Below are 20,370 nucleotides of genomic sequence, written 5' to 3'. Positions count from 1 at the left end.
AACGCAAAACACCTTATGGGATGTTTTGCTTACATCATCGGGGCGTACACTTGTTAACTGACCATCATTATGAAGACATTCATGGTTTGGTCAGATGATAGTTTTGTGTATGTTAAAGTTTATGTGATGGTTCGGGTTAGGACAGAGTTTAGAGCAAGTCTGTGGGAAACTAATTTAGGTCAATGTAAGGTGCATTTGCACGTGTGTCTATGTCTGTAAGAAAGTGCTTTCGTCTGCATTGTTGTGAGTCTGTTTACTTACCTACATGAGAAGGACATGTTTTTACGACAGAAAAAAGTCTCTATGTTGGAGAAATGTATTAAATTACATAAACTACATTCAAAAATAATTTATTTTACGCTATGAATAAGGCACAAAACTATAGAGTGTGTGCGTGCGTGCATGCGTGCTTGCTTGCGTGCGTGCGTGCGTGCGTGCGTGCGTGCGTGCGTGTCACAGCCAGTGATTACAACTGGCTGAAATGACCCAAGTAGGGAGCCATCATTGTTGGACTTGCAACACCTTTCTCATCTATTGTGTGCACGCACACGCACATGCATACGCGCACACACATACACACACACACACACACACACACACACACAGATAGGTTTAGACAGCGAGGAGGGCACTGATGCCTCCTCAAACAGCCGTGCTCCCAGTCAGTCTGAATTTCTGATCTGCCATCACTTCTCATTTGCCTCTACTCTGTTAGAACGATCACATTTAATGAGATAAATGTTTTCCTGTGACAGTCTACTCATTTAACACAAGCGAAAACTGGTAAAAACTCTTTGATAGCATTACAGATGAGTTGTACTTTGATAGGCGCTTTGTGTGCTCTGAATTAATTTGCCCTCGGTTTCGTGTGATGTCGGGGTGAACAAACTTTTTCAGACAACAGATTGAGGTTCTTCGAGGGGAATGCTCCACTTAAAATCTGTCTTTGGAGTGTGTATATCAGATGCCCGGGGCTGGAAAGGTGCTTCTATTGCCAATAAATCACTAAATAGGGTGCTTCTGTTAGCAATTCTTAGCTGGGTTGTGAGACGGTGATAGCATGGCACAAAAGTAGAATGCTCAGCTCCAGAAAGGCAATGAGTGTTTTGCTTTAGGGTTGTTAGTGAGGTTTTTTTTTTTTTTTTTTTTAAGATTTTTGTTTTGTTTTTTTATTGCTACAGCATGGCATCCTGATGTAACTCTTGTGAGTCTTAAGTTGTCGTCGTTTGTAAAGTGGCGAGTTACGTACTTTTTACCACTTTTCACGACTCTGGAGTTGATCTCGGAAGTGGAGCGATACCAGCTTTGACACTCGGTAGCTCAATGCTAAACTCTGCACAGCAGAGCTGCCTGAATATCATAAATATTTATTCTATGTGACGGTTAAAATCCCGAACTAAACCTGAGTGCTTTTTAAAAAGTCAGTTTGACATGTTATAAAATATACAGTATGGCGAGGCTGACTTGGAAAAAAAACATATGAGCAAGTTGACTCCATTTACGCGTCCACAGTAGCAGCTGAAAAGGTAATGAGGCTGGTGTCCATTTTACAGACTCTTGGTGTTGCTTCCCCCAGAGGGTTGATAGTTAGAAAAGTGATATACATTATGACTACATTTTTAAGTTGATGTGAACAGACCTTAACCTTCTTTTTTTAAATTCATAACATTTATGAATATGATAAATCATTTCCAAAGTGGGAAAAAATATTAGTTTCCCTTGAATTTGCAGGATCTATTAAAGTTATCAATCTGGTTAACTAGTTTGAGGCAAGCTTGTGGTGTAATCCTATGTTGTAACACCCGGTGAAGTATCGAGTTAATCTAAAGGCCCCGTATACATGACAACATTTCAATTGAAAGCGTGCCATGGTGCGCATGCGCAGTAGCAGCATTTCAAAAACGTTGTGTTTTCCCTGCCAACACGAAGTCGGAGGGTTTTCAAAAAGTTCCACATTTGGGAGCCGTTTTCAAGAATTTGCATTTTCAGTGGCTCCAACTATCGTCGTCGTATAAACAGACTCCCAAAAGTTTTCCGTTTTCGCTTGAAAACGTTGTTTGGGGCCTGACTTAATGCTGCCATGGGTGCCCCATTACTTTTGTCCATTCTTCAACAAAGCTTGGAGTTTTTTGGTGACTTTTTTTCATTTTCAGTCACAAATTGTGACTTAAAAATGTGGATTTACAAAGAAATCATACAATAGGCTTTAGTCGGCTCTTGAAAACCTGCCTCAGATTTCTGAGTAAGAAGCATTCTGGGAGTATGTTAATATAGATTTATATATATTTATTTGTAGATGTAATCCTTTTGATGGAAGAACAACTGCATAACCACTTAATATGAGTGGGGTTTTTTTTCCAACACTGGTGGTTGGCAATGGAAAAAAAAGATGGCTGAAGCTCTTGACAACCAAAGTAAACAGTCCAAACTCTTGTGTCATTCCATAAATTCTCCTTTCAGTACCTTTAATGCTAATGTCACACGGTCCTGGTAAAGTCTCAGGTGGGTGTTTCTGCAGAGAAAAGCCCGACTTTGGTGGCCATTCTGGCTCTAAGACAGCTGGATTTTTTTTTTTGTTCTGGCTACGCAGGGTAATGAGCCGTCCCCCCCATTAAAGTAATGAGAATTTATTTCCCCCATTTTTTCATGAGAGATGAAACAGCTGATCGTCTGGGGAACCGCAGGCTTGGAGCGGGTCTGTGCGCGAATCAATGCTTGTTTCCAGCTCATTCTCTGTAATGTTTAATGAAAAGGGCAAGAACATAGGGGAGAACATACCGTATGTTGTAAATGTGTAATCACCATACTTCTACCGCGTGCTTTTGAGGGCGCAGTGTGCCCGCTGCTGCTGCAGAGAATGACAATGTGATGCTGGCATGAGGCAACTGACAACAGCCCAGCCTGAGAGCCCCTCTGCTCTCTGCACCAGCTCCCTCCCCCTTCCCTCGCCTGGCTACAAGCCTTTGAAGCTGCTCTTCTGAGAGTCTCCCTGTTAAACATTTAACATTTAAAACTTAGGCGGGCCGTTTTTTGCAAAGACATGTGTTCACGGTCGCCGCACATTCTCTCATTCGACAGACCCGCCCCCTCATGAACAACCCCCACCTCACCCACCAACCACCCCCTGTTGCTCCATCCCAATTCCTCACTTTTGACCCACACTGACAGAATGAGAGGCATCACAGAGGATCTCAATAATTTAGCTGTACAAGTCCTCGGCTCTGATATCGCTCGCTTTGTTTGCGCGCCCGCGTGAACGCGACTGTGACTCCCTGAAGTAGTGTATTTTAATTGTTTTCCTGTTCCAGGCGAAGCCAGCCCACCCATGTGGTTGAGGGCTTTCCTAAATGCTGTTTCACAGGCAGAGAACCAGGTTTTCATGTTTTAAAATAATTCTTTTTAATGTTACTCATTGAAATAAGTATCTCTGTTAAGTTACTTTCATTGAAGACTAAATCTATATCTGAGAACTTGTGCCCTGATGGTACGTTTTCCTCATTGCAATCTCAAAGTGCTTCTCAATACTGCAATATGACTTATTTCCACAGACCCATTGAGGGGTTCACCTCCATCTTTGGGTTCAATGTCTTCCCCAAGGATATTTCTGCTCATCGATTTATACTCAAAAACATATGAAAGTTTATTTGCTCTTGAATGTTTTCATTTATTTTTCTGTATTTTCTCACATTGTGGGAAAAAAAAACTACCGGGTGAAAATCTGTATATTAATTCAGGGTCATCTTTAATCAAATGTATTGAGCCAAAACATGTTGCATTGTCAGGCATCTGGAGATGGACACTAGTGTTGCTCTTCTTCCCAATACACAACAACAACTTTATATTTTTCTATGAAATCTGTAAAAGTCTGATTTCTATAGGTGTGTCTTTTCCAAACTGTGTGCATGTGTTTCAATCCACTGGCGGGTGAAGTGAAACACATTGGATATCATTGCACATGTCCATGGTGGGCTATGTCAGGCTTCAAATGATTAAAAAATAAAAGAAGAATTCTAAAAGTTGACGCGTTAAAAGTGAGAACATGACAAAGGGGTAAGCATTTGAGTGTGGTAGAAACCAGAACATCTCCAAATGGGTCCAAACTGCAGCCTATGTGGGGTGTTACTGATCTGTATAGATCAAAAGTGATCGAAGGAAGGAAAAGCAGGTAGCTGGATAATGGGCAGCAAAGTCTCATTGAATCAGGTGGGGAGTGAACGTTATCCAATTTGGTTCAATCCAGCAGACGAGCTACTGCAGCTTAACCTGCTGCAGATGTTCCCGCAGGATCTGATAGAAAGCTGCCACAATACTCAGAGCAGCACAGTTTGTCGTGTAGGAAGCTACAGAGCAGTCAGCACGCCCATGCTGGCATTTTTTTCCAGCATCAGTGGGGACACGCTCACCAGAACTGGACCATTGATCATTGTTAGAAAGTCGTTTGGTCTGATGGTCTCAAGTTTTGTTGTTCATCACGTGGATCGCTGGGTGCACGTGCGTCACTTCACTGAGGAACATCTGGCGTCATTATGGGAAGAAGACAAGCCGACGGAGGCAGTGTGATCTTGATGGCCTACGTTCTGCTTTGAAACCTCAAGTCTGCTTTGAAGGCCCCGTTTACACAACGCTTAAAACGAAAACGCATCGTTTTGCGTAATACCCAGATCTCAATCCAATGGAGCATCGGTGGGATGTGCTGGACAAACCGGTCCAATCCCTGGAGGCGCCACCTCACCACTTCTTGTATTTAATAGATCTACTACGAACATTCAGCAGCACACCTCCCTTCAGTGGTCTCGGGAGACTATGCCTTACTGAGTAAGTTAAGGCGAGCTATTAAATTTAGGCCAGTTGTCGTAATACTATGGCTTATTCAAAGTTAATTTGATATTGTCTGCATGAAGACGGCCTCGGTTTGTTTTTTTTAATACCTATCACCACTGACTTACCTCTACACTGTTCTAAATAATGTAAAACTACATTGTTGAGGTCTGTTAGCTGAGCAGATAGTTGGCCCATCACTTTCCCTGCATGTGGGTGCACAAGCAAAAAAAACCAAACAAAAAACAGCCGTTTCAGTCAGGGCCGCTGCTCTCAGCTGAGCGATGATGTTTATTTTTATTTAGCCAAAGGCGGTTGAGCAGCAGCCGAGGCAGTGATCACTAAATCCAAATCACTCCGATACGTTACGCAGCCATTATGTTGACAGGAACAGTTGCAGATGTCAATCCTCTCCACAGATTCGGCTGCAGAAAGCCAATACTGCTGCAGGACGTTAACTGTGAGGGACCGGCAGTGTTTACAGTGGAGCTGATGTGTTTTTGCTTGATACATTTCCGTCGGAGTACCCAACTCTGTAGTCGAGGCTGTGCAGTAGGCAGTCGTTGACTTGTATCTGACACCACGCGATGGGGGAGGGTGGAGATTGCACAGAGACGCGGTTGTTGTTGTTGTTTTTATTTATATTTTTTTATCAAACTGTCAGCGCGGCGCTGAGAATCGCAAGATTTCTGCTTGTGTCATGTCAAATAACTCGTTTTTTCCCTCCGCTCAAATGCTGTTACTCTTAACCACAGGGAGAAGAAAAGGAGGAGAGAGAGAGAGAGCGAGAGAGAGAGAAAAAAAACACAATCGGTGTTGAATTTGTCACTTCTGTGTTCAAGGCTACAAAGCTGAAGGCCTCTTGAGCAACTATAAATATTGAAACCTCTCTGTTAACGTTTTACATATATATCTCATTGGAGCTTGAAATTGATTTGAAGTTGGCGGAAAGGAGACAAGCATTTTGAAAAGCAAGCCCGGGGGGGGGAGAGTAGTTGGAGTATTTCTTTCTATTTTTTTATTATTTTTGGCTGAGATTAACATTCTCCTAATGTAAGATTGATAAAGGCTTGACATATCCTACTGAGCCCTATCTTTTCCCTTTTTCTTCCCTCAGCGAGCTGGAGATGTTCTGCCGCGACAGTCTTTCTAGGCACAGCAGTTTTTGTCCTCCTTTCAAACAAAGCTGAGTGTCGACTAATGCGTTTCCTTCAGGGCTGAGTTTTCCCGTTTTTCTCACAGGTCTGAAAATGTAAGCCGACAACAACTTCTACTATTGTTTAATCGTGACTGGTGGCGTCAATTAAATTTAGCTTCCACTCCTTTACTGGCCCCTCATAACCTGAAACTACACCGATCAGCCATAGCATTATAAGCACTGGCCTAGTATTGTTAATAGTTCCACTGTTTTGTTCCGTTTATACGTGGACTCTTCTGGATTTTCGGAACCGTGCTGTGGTATCTGGTCTCAAAATGTTAGCAGCAGATCCTTGTAGTCCTGGAGGTTGTCAAATAGTGCAGTTAGATGTGTTCATCCAGAACATCCCTCACTATGATATCTGGCAGCAGAATATTTGCAGCATGTTCTGGAAGTTCACTTCAAACCGATGTTGAGCCATTTTTGTCACGTGTGAGGGAGAATTATCCTGTTAAAAGAGCCCAACATGGAATATTGCTTCCATGAAAGGGTCTACATTCAATATAACATCCACATTGATGGCATTACAGAACATTGGCCGAAACGTCACACTGCCTCCACCGGCGTCTTTCTGATACGCATTCTGGTTCCGTGTATTCCCTCGCACACCTGGATTAAAAGAAAATTTTTAAAAAATCCATCAGACCAGACTACTTTGTTCGATTGCTTCATGGCCCAGTGTCACTCACACGTCCATTGTTGGTGCTTTGGGTTGTGGATAGGAGTCAGCATGGGCACCCATTAAAATAAATTAATATGGCTGTACTCAAAAGGGACTATAACTTAAGAATGGGGCACCACACGCAATTCAATCTTTAACAAAAGAGCCCAGCTTTATTGCACCTAAACTAATGAATTAAAAAATCCATACACACTTAAATGAATTGAAAAGGATTGTAGGTACCCGCCAACTGGAGGGAAAATAAAAAAAAAGTGGAGAGGAGGCCAACCCAACAATGAGCTGGAGGACTCTTGCACTTTCGACTAACTATCTGTCCCAAAAAAAAAAGAAATCAGAACTATCGGCTACCTACAACTCAAATCCACATTAGCCAAAATTCAGGGTTCAAATCATGTCTAACAAAAGAGGTCAAACCTCACTCGGTCCAGGTGTGTCTGTCGCTTCCACTTCCTTCAAACTTTAGCCACTCATCTAGATGAAAGCAAACTCCACTCAGGTGCGTAAGGCGAAGGAAGAGAAAGGAGCAGCCTTAAGGCCTCTGTAGACTGTTGCATCTACAGTGTGCATAGGGCCGTGTGCAGCATCTATGCAGTCCCTTTTTGTTGTGAAGTAGTTCACCGTCATAATGCTTGGGGTGTAGAACGATCGGTCGTGCTCACCCTCGCGGAATGTGCCGCGCCAAATGCATAGATAGAAACTTCTGGAGGTGCATGTAGCGTCAACGCAGATGCTGCTCGGAGGTGGTTCCAGGCAACGCATTTCCTCCCCGGCTCGATTGCGTATGGAGTTATGCACAACAAACTTTGCAACTTCACACCTACATCAATGTGCCATGTCATCGGTTCACCTCTTTTTCTTTCTTGGATCACTTCTGATGGATACTGTCCACCCCTGCCCGGAAACGCCCCATGAAATGTGGAGTTTTTGACCAGCCCTGACCCAGTTGTTGTCAAACCCGCTCAGATCCTCCCACTTGTCCATTTCTCAACGTCAAATTTGAGGACAAAATGTTCACAGACTGCCTCGAGTATCCCAGTCACGAACAGGCGCCTCCTTAAAGAGAGAATCAATGTTGTTTACATTATCTCGCAGTGGTTGTAATGTTATGGCTGGTCGGTTTTCACGAGCAGCTAAAAGCCTCCTTGTCGCGACTGCATCTTGAGAGCTGCGAGAATTGGTTTATGTAGACCGCCGGTGGAATTTACCGGCTTTTATTTCAGCGTTTGAATGGATGTCGGAGAGCAGATGTGAAGAGGTGGAACGAAAGAAAATGGCACAAACACAAGACGCTGTTTTATAAACAAGTTTGCATAAAAGAGGAGTAACATGTAATTTGCTCAAGTTACTCCATCCTAATCTTATAATTCAATGATTAACTGAAAGGTGAGCTCCATTTCGGCTCTCTTAGAAATGCTAATATCACATTTGCTGTTTACAGAACTGATAAACAGCCCCGGCGATGTCTCCCGTTGTGCCATCTGTGAAGCAGAATCAAAGGCTCCTTCGTTCCTTTTGCATCGGTTTGTTTGAACCTAAATGTAGTTTAAAGGCGTTATAGGTGGAACTCAATGCTTTGTAACGCCCCCAGTTTTGGGGAAAACGTCCAACCAGCAATAGCAAATCCGATTTCAGGTTATATTATCCTAATATCTGAAATTACCCGTAGTGAGTAAGGCTCCAGCACCCCGCGACCCTGAACAGGATAAAGTGCTATAGAAGTCAAATGGATGGTTTGATTCATTTTCCTGCCTGTGAATCATCAGAAGTGTGTCACGAGTGGTGATTCAGGACAAATTTGTACTGAGAATGTGTGTTGTTTTTTTTAAAAATAAAAGACATTGACTTTTGTAACCAGTTTGTTTTCCTGTAATACAGTTTTTAGAAGTGTTATGAGAGATTGTTGGACAAAATTTGTAGGAGCAGCAGAGTTTGTCTTTCAGTCACTGTTGCAAACTCCGCCACTATAGTTTAGGTACTTTCAGAAATCCCCCCCCCCCCCCAGGGGCTGAGGAAATGCAGCACGAGGGACAGGAGTGAATTTACACTCTGGTTCCTTCACCGCCATCAACTGACTTTCTCCAAACTCTGCAGAGACACCTGGGTTTCTTGAGAAAAAAAAAAAAAAACAAGACAAAAAGGTTTAAAAAGTCCTAACTTTTGTTAAGTTTTTATTCTGCTTATTCCCTGGTTTCCAGCTGGCCATGACCCATCCCAGTCACCACCTCAACTTCGGCATGAATCCCGATCACGCGCGCAACTCGCTGTCCAACTGCGGCATCCGGCAGCCCAAATATGGAGACCGGAAGGTCCACCACATGTACATGAGGAAGAAAGGTTGGTCACTTCTCTCTCTCTTTTTATTAATATTTTTTTTATTATGGGATAGCTTTTGTTTCAATAAATGGTTTGAGGTGAGGAAATCACCATTACACACCTCTACTTTCTTCTTATAATATCACTGTGACAGGAAGTTTTTGCGTAGTGTACTAGTGTGGTTTTGTTAGGTGCCGTTTTTGCTCTTTATCAATAAAGTTCTTGTACTTTCTTGCTTTTTTTTTGCCTGATAATAGGGAATTAATCTCTAGACTTGTAAGATGAGTAACAAGATTGAGCTGTGTGCAGTGAGAAAATAATGCTTCACCCTTCAAAATGAAAGCAAAACTGTTGTACTGCGTGCGTGCATGATATTATTTGAGGTTTCTTGTTGCAGGTTGTCACTTGCCCAGATTTTTCACTTATTTTTCAATGGAACTCGTCCCCTGTGTCAAGCCATTTGCTTGGACTGTGCTCCCTAAACTGCCCGCTCTGGGGCATCTTTTCATTTTCCTTCCAGGAATCAACACATTGATTAACATCATGTCTCGCCTGGGCCAAGACGACCCATCCCCTTCCAGGTAGGCAGCCCGCGGGCCACATATCTGCCCCCGCTATCACTGACCACAGGGGCAATCAAAGGGACGAGTCCTGTGATTAATACACCCGGCAGGCCTGCTGGCAAGAAAATTAACTTTAGCTGTGAGAGAAGAAGGGATATCTCAGGGGGAAATGGAATGAGCTGATTTTTAAGGGCGACGGCCTGCCTTTTATTGAATGCCGGTTACTTTCAGGTGAGCGACTTGATGCAAATATACACAAGTGTGTTTGACGGTGTCTCCTCAGTGTGCTTGTCTCCTCCCTCTCTCCTCCTCCCACCTCCTCCACCCGCAGGATCAATCACAACGAGCGACTGGAGTTCCTGGGCGATGCCGTCGTGGAGTTCCTCACCAGGTGAGAAACGAAGCGCCCGCGCCTCTCTTGATAGACGTGAGCGCTAATTGAAGCCGACTACAACACCGTCGGCCTTTTTCCTCCTCTGTCTCTCCACGTCTCTCTCCTCCACCTCTCCCCTCTTCTCTCATTGTCTATCCCCGTCTGTCACGACCACTCTCTTCTCCGCGTACTCTCACTCATTCAAGACGGTGATTTACTGGTAATTGAAACTAGGATGTGGGACCCCCCCCCTGCTCGTTACCCCCCCCCCCCCCCCCCCCCCATTTTAACAGCCTGAAATTCTCCATGACAACTTGCAATTAGCTGTCTGGAATTGCTGTCTGGAATGCTGACTGTGTTATTGACTCCCAGGTGAGTGCGGACGCTGCTGCCCGGCACTTACCTAAGCACAGCACTAATTATATGGAGCTATTATTACTCTCTCTTTCACACACACACACACACACACACACACACACACACACACACACACACACACACACACACTGCCGAGCAAGGTGGCTGCCCACCTACCTGCTCGCTGAGATGCCGCCGCCGCCTCCTTCTCGGTGGAAATTGATACGACAAAATATGTGGAGGAGAAGAAGAAAGCAATCTGCTGCCAGTTGGAGCTGCGTTCACTGATGTACCCGTCGGGTTTTCAGGTTTCTTTCAAGGTTCTTCTGTTTTATTGTGACCCTCTGTGTTTGAAAGTGAAGTGCAGTATTCTTCTTCTTTTTTGTGTTTTTCATCATCTGTTTCTTCTTTTTCATGTTCTTTTTCCATCATCTTCATGTGCTTCTTCTCCATGTTCTGCTTCTTGTTCTTTTTCTTTTCCTTCTTGCTTGTGTTCTTAGCTTTCTTCTTCTTCATCATCATCTTTGTCATCTCTGTGTTGGTTTTGTCATCTTCTCTGCTGTCTTCTTCCTTTCATTTTTATTCCTCTTCCTCCTCTTTTTCTTAACCCTTATATTTAAACTTTTTCCTATACTATTTCTTAATCGTTTCCTTCTTCTTGGTCTTCACTCCCTTCTACTACTCTTCTCGTGAATCTTCATCTACTTCTTCTTTGTGGTTTTCTTTACTCTCCTACTTTTTGTGCCCTCATTATTCTTCTTCATCACCTTCTTCACACTCCTCTTCTTAATGTTTTTTTTTTTTGTCATCCACCTTCTCTCTCAAAAGTCCACCCATGTTTTTTCCTTGATTTCACGCTTGAAATCACAGTGGTGCAGTTCAATGCTAAAACGTTTCCCGTTCCTACCAGTCAGCACATCCTAATTTGCACCTTCATCCTGTGGATATTTCGCTTTTTCTCTGGCTTCCTTCAATCCAAATACATGCCTTCGAACTGACGTGTCCAAGTTGTTCTAGACGTCCTCCCGGTGTCAGTTGGGAAGGCCTGCAGCCCTTCTGTTTAACCCTGATCTCAGCAGAATGTACAGGAACTTTCAGTCCTGAACAAATCGGCAACCACTTGCAATCTCCACCTTTTTCCGATAATTTTCTTCACAGTGGAATAATTCATGTCAGATCACTCGGGGATCTCCTTCAATCCCTCGCCAGGCTCAGAGGCATCTGCAACCTTTCTTGTGAAGGTCTCAGAGAGCTCTTTAGATCTCGGCATGATGGCAGCACACACTTGAGCTGCAATGAGAATAGCAGAGCCTAAATGTCAAAGGTTTAAATAGGAATTCCACCTGTCGCTCGCTATTCTCACCTCATTTTCACCTCAGTTGAGGTGTGACAGATATTTAGTTTTTCCCCATGCACCTGTTGTTGCTTCTTTTAAAACGCTTACATTCTAATTCTGTCTATAGATTCTAACCACAACTCCTGGATCATTTACAATCGCTAGGAAATTCAAAAGCTACCAGGAAATAAATTGTGCTCGAGTTGCCGTCCCTCCCATCAAAAACACACATTGTCTACTCATATCACAGGAAGTTATTACAATTTTCACTTTACTAGTTTTTACTTCAGATACACCCAGGATTGGACCCAGTCCTCCCACACTCAAGGTCATGAGTTAATCCAATGTGCCACCAGGGGGAACGGTAGTATTGACGAACTGCCAGGTATTGAAAGTTCAAGTTATCGTGGAGATGAGGCAGAAGCACTCTCTCACATTGTACATTTCTTTTAGAAGAAATTCCCTTATTTGTCACATACGCCACAGTGACATTTGTCCTCTGCTTTTTACCCGTACTGATTGAGCATTGGGTAGCCACTCTGCAACCCCGGGGGACATTCGGTGGATTAGGGGACTTGGTCAGGGATCCACAGTAGTGGTGATTATTGTGAGGACAAATGGTGGCTTCAGTTTTCCCCACCAGCATCATTTGCCAGTGGAGGGATTCGAAATAAATGGTAATTGGTTAATAATTTTTACCTATATGATGCATCTTCATCCTTCCAGCAGTCCCAAAGCCCTCTACGTTGTTCGTTCACCCACACATTGGAAGCAACATGCTCGCCATGTTGGGTTGTGCTTCTTGCCTACAGACACTTCAACACATGGACAAGTCGAGATGAGGGATCAAATCACCAACCTCACGATTGTGCGTGGACACGGTTTACTAACTGAGCCACAATAGCGAGAGCTTCCAATCCTAACACTATACCGATGACCAACTGTGCCCCAATTTTTGACATATCTACAGAATGTTTAATGTAGAGTTATGTATCCATATTATGGAAATGATACGTAATGAGTATTATTAGTACAATTAAATACAATTTAATTCACCTACTGTACCATTATTTTACGGGTGACCCTCAAATATAAAACTACCAAGTCCAAAGAGAATATGGACTGGGAGTCATGACACTCTGGAGACAGCCATTGTTGTTATTGTCCATCTCCTCGCGCATGTGCAGGAGAAATATTTCCTGCAGCCGTAGAGCGTTTCAAGAAGTTGTTTTCAGTGACGCCAAGCACCATTGTCGTGTAAATTCAAACCCAACACGCAACAAAGGTCTTCTGTTCTCACTTCAAAAAAGGTTGTCGTGCAAACACGGCCTTAAAGCGGCTTTTTCAGGAACACTTCCTGGAATTAAACCATTTGAATTAACATGTTAAACGCCCTGCCCCAGAGAAGAATTCGGGTGAAAATGTCAACTTTCCTCCCGGCGTTAGTTTCATGTTCAATGGCCCAGAAAACGGGACACAACCACCACATTATCCCTGAGATGCACTTACTTTCACACCTGACTTTACGTGCAGGTTGCAGAAAGTAAAGAGTCGATTTATATCTGACTTCTATTCGTACTGCGACACAACTTCTGCCACCGAAATTTAATTTGTACCCTTCGATGCTAACACTTCCACTACAGCAAAGACTCAGGAAAGGGGATTAAAGCTTAATAGGAGCTGACACTGGGATACACAGGACACTGCGCCGGCTCCGTAATGCAGCAAAGAGCAGCGGTATAACAGGCGACGGTTAGCCTCTGTTTCTCTGGATATCTCTGGGCATGTTTTTTGCCACTTTCCCCTCCTTCCTCCCTCTCTTCCTCCTTTGATTGTTAGTGTCTGAAGAGACATGCTTGGCCTACGCTCTCTGGCCCTCTGAATTATTTATCAGCCTCTTGTCCAGTTAAATGGGTACAGCAGATCCAGCCAAGTTGCTTGGTGCACCTCCAGCGCGCGCTGCCCTTCCGCGGCGATCAGCATCTCTGCTGTCCAGCCAACAGAATATTTTGCGCACTTGAATAGCCCCAATACACGGGAAAAGGGAGTGGGTGTTTTAGTGTTGAACTTCTTCTTTTTTTTTTCTCTCTCTCTCTCTCTATTTCGCATGGGTCAGCAGATGATGTAAAAAAACTAAGAGTGTGTGCAAGAGTTGTGATCTTTCTTCTGGAAAAGTAAATATTTCATCAGCATTATTCGAGCTCAGGTATGTTATTAAATTAGTAATAATTATGAGAGGTGAATGGCAGGAAAGGCTGGACTAGTAGCGGAGGATGGAGACACGTTAAAAAGACAGAAAGGTAGGCTCTGAGCTCCACGGTTGCAGTTTTTATGCCCTCTTAATGACCTCTGGATGCCCTGCACAGTCAGCTGCAGTCTGGAAACGCATGTTCACAGGCTGAACTAATTCAACCCTCTACAAACTTTATTTTCTGTGCATAAAAAAAAAAGAAAAATGCTTCTCGGCACTGTCAGGCAGTTTGCGTTTGACTGGCACTTTTGCTAGCAAACCCAAGTGTCACCAGTGTAATTATTTTTCCATTACACTAAGTGGTTTTTTATTAATTCCAAGTGTTTTGTTTCCACACTGAGATCACAATAGCCTGACAAATGGACCCTCTGGTGAATTTGGGTAAAAAAAACTAAAAAAAACAGAACGCCACCTGCTTTCCTCTCTTTGGATTGATTAGAAAGGACTGAATTAAATGGCCTGTTTTAACTCAAATGAAATCAAATGACACACCACGGTTTGGCCGGCGACGGACCGTAATGAAAATGGAACTTGCTCTGCTGGAACCCAGCTGTGGAACCACTGAAGCGTCCGCGGTCATCTCGGGGGTTCCAGCACTGACCTGGAAGGACTAGAAATCTCTGGAAAATGAATTTAGTGAGTTGAAAAGAGTCGGGACGAGGCAGCATTATTAAAATATTTAGCCACTTGGAATGATCTGGATTTCTCTTGTATGACATTTATTTAGTTGTGAACATGAACTCTGTGATCTGATTCATGTGCACCAAGAATGTCATCCCATTAAATCCAGCTCTATCCAGAAACCAGTCACTAAGAAATACAGATTTGTTATCAAGCTTGTGAAGCTTCATGTGGTGTTTCTTTTGAGGTTGAAAGAATATTTCAGAAGAGGACCAGAAGAAGGTGTTTTTTTTTGTTTTTTTATTTGACCAGTCATACTTTGTCATAGTCACCCTTAAAAAGCATCCTTGCAAGAAATGTCAGGTGGTGACATGGTGTGACACACCTGAGTCAGCACTAAGTAATAATAATGAAACAGTGGGGAGCCGTTTTCAAAAAGCTTTCGCATCTTCGCTTGAAAGCATTGTCGTGTAAACTGGGCCTAAAGCTTATACAAGTTGGGGGACGAATCACTAAGTAAAAGTGCAGAATTTGCGCTTAATGATACAAATCGTCTGAGAAACGGTGGTGAGTTGGAAAAAAGCAAAACATTTCCGTAAACTATCCGGAAACTTGTTTCCTAATCTTTCCTTTGATTTTCTCCGTCCACAGCGTCCACCTGTACTACCTCTTCCCCAGTTTGGAGGAGGGCGGCCTGGCCACCTACAGGACAGCAATCGTACAGAACCAGCACCTCGCCATGCTGGCCAAGGTATAACCCCCCCCCCCCCCCCCCCCCCCCCCCCATCTCATGAAGCAAGAGTTTCCTCCTCAGGTCAAAGTGGTGGAAGGTCTTCCGACGTGACGGGCAGACGTGTTCGAGAGAGAGTCTTATTGTTTCCCGTCTTGCCCGTATGACTCTGCTTCTTTGTAAGCAGGCACAGGGGAGCAGAGTAATTCTGTCTCGCTGCCATCCTTACCCTTTCCTTTGCCCCCTCAGGTTTGTAATTGGAGTTAAAAGGTTGTTGTTTTGGAGGAGTACACAAGTGGGGCTCGGGTCCCAGTGGGGCCCCTAGAGGTCTTCCTCAAACACTCTCCAGTTCCTGTTATCGCAGGGCCTGCAACCCCCCCGACCCCCCTCTCTCCTCCCCCTACCCCTCTCTGGCTGGCAGCGTCGGAGAGCCGAGCCACACTCAACTGGCACGTTTGTAAAGAGCACAACAATAATCGTCCCGTGATGTGGAGAAAGCAATTAAAAACTTCAATCTTTCATGTCGCTCCCCGCTGAATACAAAGATGCAGCCGCCCGAATCTGCATTAGTGCTGTGCAGCAGTTTGGCTTGTTTCAATTTGCCGCTCGCGGTAAAGTGAGTGTGATACAGCGTTCCACGTTTGCCAAGTTGTTTACCAGGCTCCTCTAAAGCCGTCTGCTCAAGAACACTCGCAATTATCTTTCAAAAAAATATATATATCTTCAGCGAGCAACGGCACAATCCGCCACTTCACTCGCGAGGCTTAAAAGTCAGAACGGGTTCCCTCTGAGTTTGGAGTATTTATGAATTGTGATTTTAATTTGTGTGCGCAATCACGGAGGGAGGGATACCACCAACAGTTATCAGCCATAATTAAATAGCACCCTGACTGTTATTCGTGGGGTATTCGTCTGTAGTGCGCTGCCAGTGAAGTCAACTCCAGCTACTTTTGGCTTGGCTCAGAGAAATAGTTGCAGAAAGTTTGAGTGAACCACGCATCACAACAACTTACTGACATTAAATGCAATCCATGCAGATTGGACGTCTTGGTTTTGGGTTTTTTCTTTTTTTTTTGCTGCTGTTCTAATACGCTAGTTAGCCATAACATTATGACCGTGAATACTACCCTCGATGTGGCATTTGTTCATGAGTGGAGTTTATCAAGCAGAACATTTTGCCATCAAAGAAACAGAAAAGGATTTCAGCAACTTGGACAATGACTCTGGCCGATTTTTCGCTGTGTTTTTAAGGGAAAATGGAAAACTTTGATTGTGTTACAGGTGTCTGTTTACGTGACAGTGGTGCTCGGAACCACTGAAAACGGAAACATTTGCCCCCAGAGTGTCATGGCTCTCAGTTCATATTCTTCTGGGACTTGGTACTTTTATAATCACCCGTAATAACAATAAGAAATAATAACTTGATTGTTTACCGTGTTTGTCGTTTCCCTGTAAACTGACATAGTTTTCAAAACATTCCCATGTAAACACAAAACTTTTATGATTTGGAAATGCAAAATGTTGTGTTTACAATTGAAACCTCCCCTAAGTGGGGCCCTCATTAGAAGTATGAGAATACAACAGTTCTGAACGACACAAAACAAAACATCGAGCAACTTGGAATTGAGAATTTCCCGACTTTTTACAACCGTACATACTGCCATATTATTATATGTCCTGTATTCTGGCTCTAATTTAGTACTACAAGTTTCTTGTAGTTTTCAACGTTTCCTGGCATGAAAGCGCAGAAATGATGCAGTTTCACTTGACACGTTAATCTGGGCTGAAATTGGCATTAAATTGTGATCGACTCAAGCTTCCTCCAACCTCAAGCTGGAGAAAGTGGATATAGACGATGGATTGGATGGATTGATGAAAGTTCATTCGCCTTTCCAGCTTCACTGTCTCATTTCAAACCGTAACTATATTTCCATCTCGTGACTTTATCTCTCAAGTTTATTCGAAAATCTTTACCAACCCGCACCGGCGGTTTCACAGGCCCTTATCAGCCGTTGTTCACGGCTCACCCGCAGTTCAAAGATTTAACCCGGGTTCAAACATTCTCGCCGTTAAAAGCACATAAAAACACGCAGGAAACGCAACATCAGAAAGAAAAACTGCCAAAAGATGGGCGAAGAGAGCACTTAAATGATCCCAGCGGGTAATTACGCTGCAACAATGGACAAGCTGTATAAGTCACTCGATGACGTAAAGCTGATTGAGGAGGTAAAAGAGGGATTCAATTAAAAAAAAAAAAAAAAATGAAGGTGAATAAAATAGGTTTTATAGAGATGAAGCTGAAACCGAGAGAACAACATGACTGGAACCTCACGGGGCTCACTGTACTTCTTTCTTCATCTTTGTCTTTTTCTTCTTCTCCCTCTTTGACGTCTTCCCTTCCTCATCATCTTTTTCATACTACTCTTTTCTTTCTCTCTTCCATCTGTTCCTCCTTATTGTTTTTCCTCCCTTCTTCATTCTTGCTCTTCGTCTTTTTTTCTCATTTTCCGACTTTCTTCATCCCTTTTTCTTCCTGCTCTTGGATTTCTTTTTCTTCCTCCCTCCCCTTGTGCGACCTCATCATCTCTTCCTAATTCCTGCTCCTTCAGGTGTTTCAGAGAAACTGGACAACATATAGGAACATAAATAATGAGTTGGTTTTTTACAAAATCATAAAACATTTTAAAGTGGTTCTTTTAAAACTGGTGCTATTTGGCGTTGGTGTTTCTGCCTCCTGCTCACGACGCCACACCTGCACCTGCAGCGTGTTTCAGGGGCGTCTCCCACGCAAGTGACAAGAAAATCACCACATCTCTCCGCCTGGTACATAAATAGGAAGAGTGTGTGGCTTCATGAGGCCCAGTGAGTCACAATCTGAAGCTCAGAGTAAGTTTATAGTGAAAATATTAGCAGATGATGCGACTCGACTCGTTCGCAGAGTTGATTCGTGCCATTGTAAAAGCCACTTTTCAGAGAGAATGAAGGTCAACATTTTATCTTAGGATTAGTGCGTGCGTGCGTGCGTGCGTGCGTGCGTGCGTGCGTGCGTGCGTGCGTGCGTGCGTGCAGCCCCTTCCTGTACTGGCTAAGTCCATCATGCCACAGCTGGACAACACATGAGCACATCTGTTGGTGCCATGGCGGAAAGCCTTTTCCAGCGAGGGCATGCAATCCTTTTTCCTTTCCCTCAAGTTGGTTTTAGTCTCGTTTTATCTTTTATTTTACACCTTTATTATGCAACTGATCATATTTTGCAACGTAGCTGTGTTTTTTCTGAAATGACAACGCTATATTAAGGCAACAGGAATCGTTTTTATTTGTTATAATAGCATGCGTGCACGCACGCATGCACGCACGTGCAGAACAATTCACTACGATCATGGTGCAGCAGCGGCATTTCAGAAACGTTAAGTTTTCCCAGTTCCCACGGAGTCGGAACATTTTTAAAGTCACTTTTTCCCCGTTTCCACCGAGGTTGACTCGGAGCGTTTTCCTAAAGTTTAATTGTCCCCGTTTGCATTGAGATGAATGTGGCACGTTTTCAAAAAGTTCCACCTTGGCGCCGAGCAAAGTTGTCTTTACAGGCACCCGAAATGCAACTAAAGTTTTCCATTCCCACTAGAAAAAGTTTTTCTTTTAAATGGGGCATCAGTCATGTTTAGTATACTTTCTGTCTAATGAACACTTTGCAATGTGGGACAATAATGTGTAAGTAATCTTGAGGAGTGATTTAAGCCGATTTAGACATTTTTTTTTTTCAAGAAGAAATTGTGAAACATACATACATTTATAGACGGTTCAGGTATGAATATCCTCAAAGGTGTAGTTTATTTAAACTCACTCATACGACACGGCACACCAAAAGTATGAAAAGGGAGACACAAAGATTATTCGATACGACCCCCTTTTTCTACACCTCAGTCACTAAACATTTGCTTTTATACCAACATGCCCAGATACGACTGTATATCTGGAAATAATAGTAATAGTCTGTATTTATACTTATTCTCAGTTTTGAAGTGTAGAAACATTCTTCAACAACATCTTGGAGGTTAAATTTCAGATTTACACATAATCCAGTGAGCGTCCTATAAAGGGTTAATTCAGGTTTTCCACAGAGAGGATAAAGAACGCGTAATACCTTCCCGAATAAAGAAAAAAAGAAGACGAAAAAAATCCTATTACTTTTTCAAGTGGCTATTACTGAGGTGTCAGCGGCTGTGTGCCGATATGAATGTGTTTGTCTTTTTTATTTCTCTTACAGAAACTGGAGCTGGATCGCTTCATGCTCTACGCTCACGGGCCCGATCTGTGCCGGGAGTCGGACTTGCGACACGCCATGGCCAACTGCTTTGAGGCTCTTATCGGTGAGGCTCCCCGGGGACCGAGATGCAGGCGGAGATGATGGTTATGCAGGAGAGCAGCAAAGAAAAAGGGAGAATACATTTGGAGTGAACTAAATATGGAAATCTATTCCCTAAAAAAAAAATGGGGGGGGGGGGGGGGGGGGATTTACATATTCGGAAAACAAATACCCTTCTCTCTTTCTGTCTCTCCACTCTTGGAATAACAGAACACAAAAAAATTAATAGGGGGTTTATTAATGCATTTTGACTGCTTTGCTGGACTTTGTATCAGCTCGCGGATTTATTTATTTTGATTTATTTATTAGTTTTGCACATCAAAACGAGAAAATATTCAGGGTTTGGTGGTTCAGAGACGGAAGACAGAGGAACAACGGGGGGCTTGACGTGATAGTGTGTAGACTGTGAGGAATAAAGCAAGGGACAAGATGGCCGACGAGAAGGTGATGTGAGTGAAGAGAAAAAAATAAATTGGACATGAGGAACGAGAGTAAGAAAGGAAAAATATATCGTATGCATATGTAATAATACTCAAATATACTTTCATACGGTACAGATGCATCAAAAATGACACACACTTCCACATATATTTACAAATGCTTCTATGAATACACTGTACATGTACAAACACACACAAACACACACTAAGGAATATGTCTTGGCATATAATACACACACACAAATACATATGTGCACTCACAGACTCATAAATACATGTATGGAAATCCACTTACACAATCGCACGCCTTTACAAATTCATATCG

At 43.2% G+C, this 20,370-nt stretch overlaps 1 protein-coding gene across 1 annotated transcript in view; it reads left to right on the top strand.

Annotated features, from left to right (window-relative positions):
• The window catches only part of drosha (drosha ribonuclease III), a 130,701-nt gene that overhangs the window by 42,742 nt on the left and 67,589 nt on the right, over positions 1 to 20,370 (top strand). Inside the window, exons 18-22 of the mRNA XM_080489084.1 lie at positions 8,894 to 9,032; positions 9,532 to 9,592; positions 9,906 to 9,965; positions 15,164 to 15,263; positions 19,507 to 19,609. Of these exons, the coding sequence (XP_080345210.1) occupies positions 8,894 to 9,032; positions 9,532 to 9,592; positions 9,906 to 9,965; positions 15,164 to 15,263; positions 19,507 to 19,609 (463 nt within the window). The remainder of the gene's footprint in view (positions 1 to 8,893; positions 9,033 to 9,531; positions 9,593 to 9,905; positions 9,966 to 15,163; positions 15,264 to 19,506; positions 19,610 to 20,370) is intronic.

The sequence above is a fragment of the Lipophrys pholis genome (genome assembly GCF_963383615.2).
Source record: "Lipophrys pholis genome assembly, chromosome: 20".
Classification (NCBI taxonomy): Eukaryota; Metazoa; Chordata; class Actinopteri; order Blenniiformes; family Blenniidae; genus Lipophrys; species Lipophrys pholis.
Note: the sequence above shows the minus strand (reverse complement) of the source record. Positions and strands in the feature narration are given on the sequence as shown.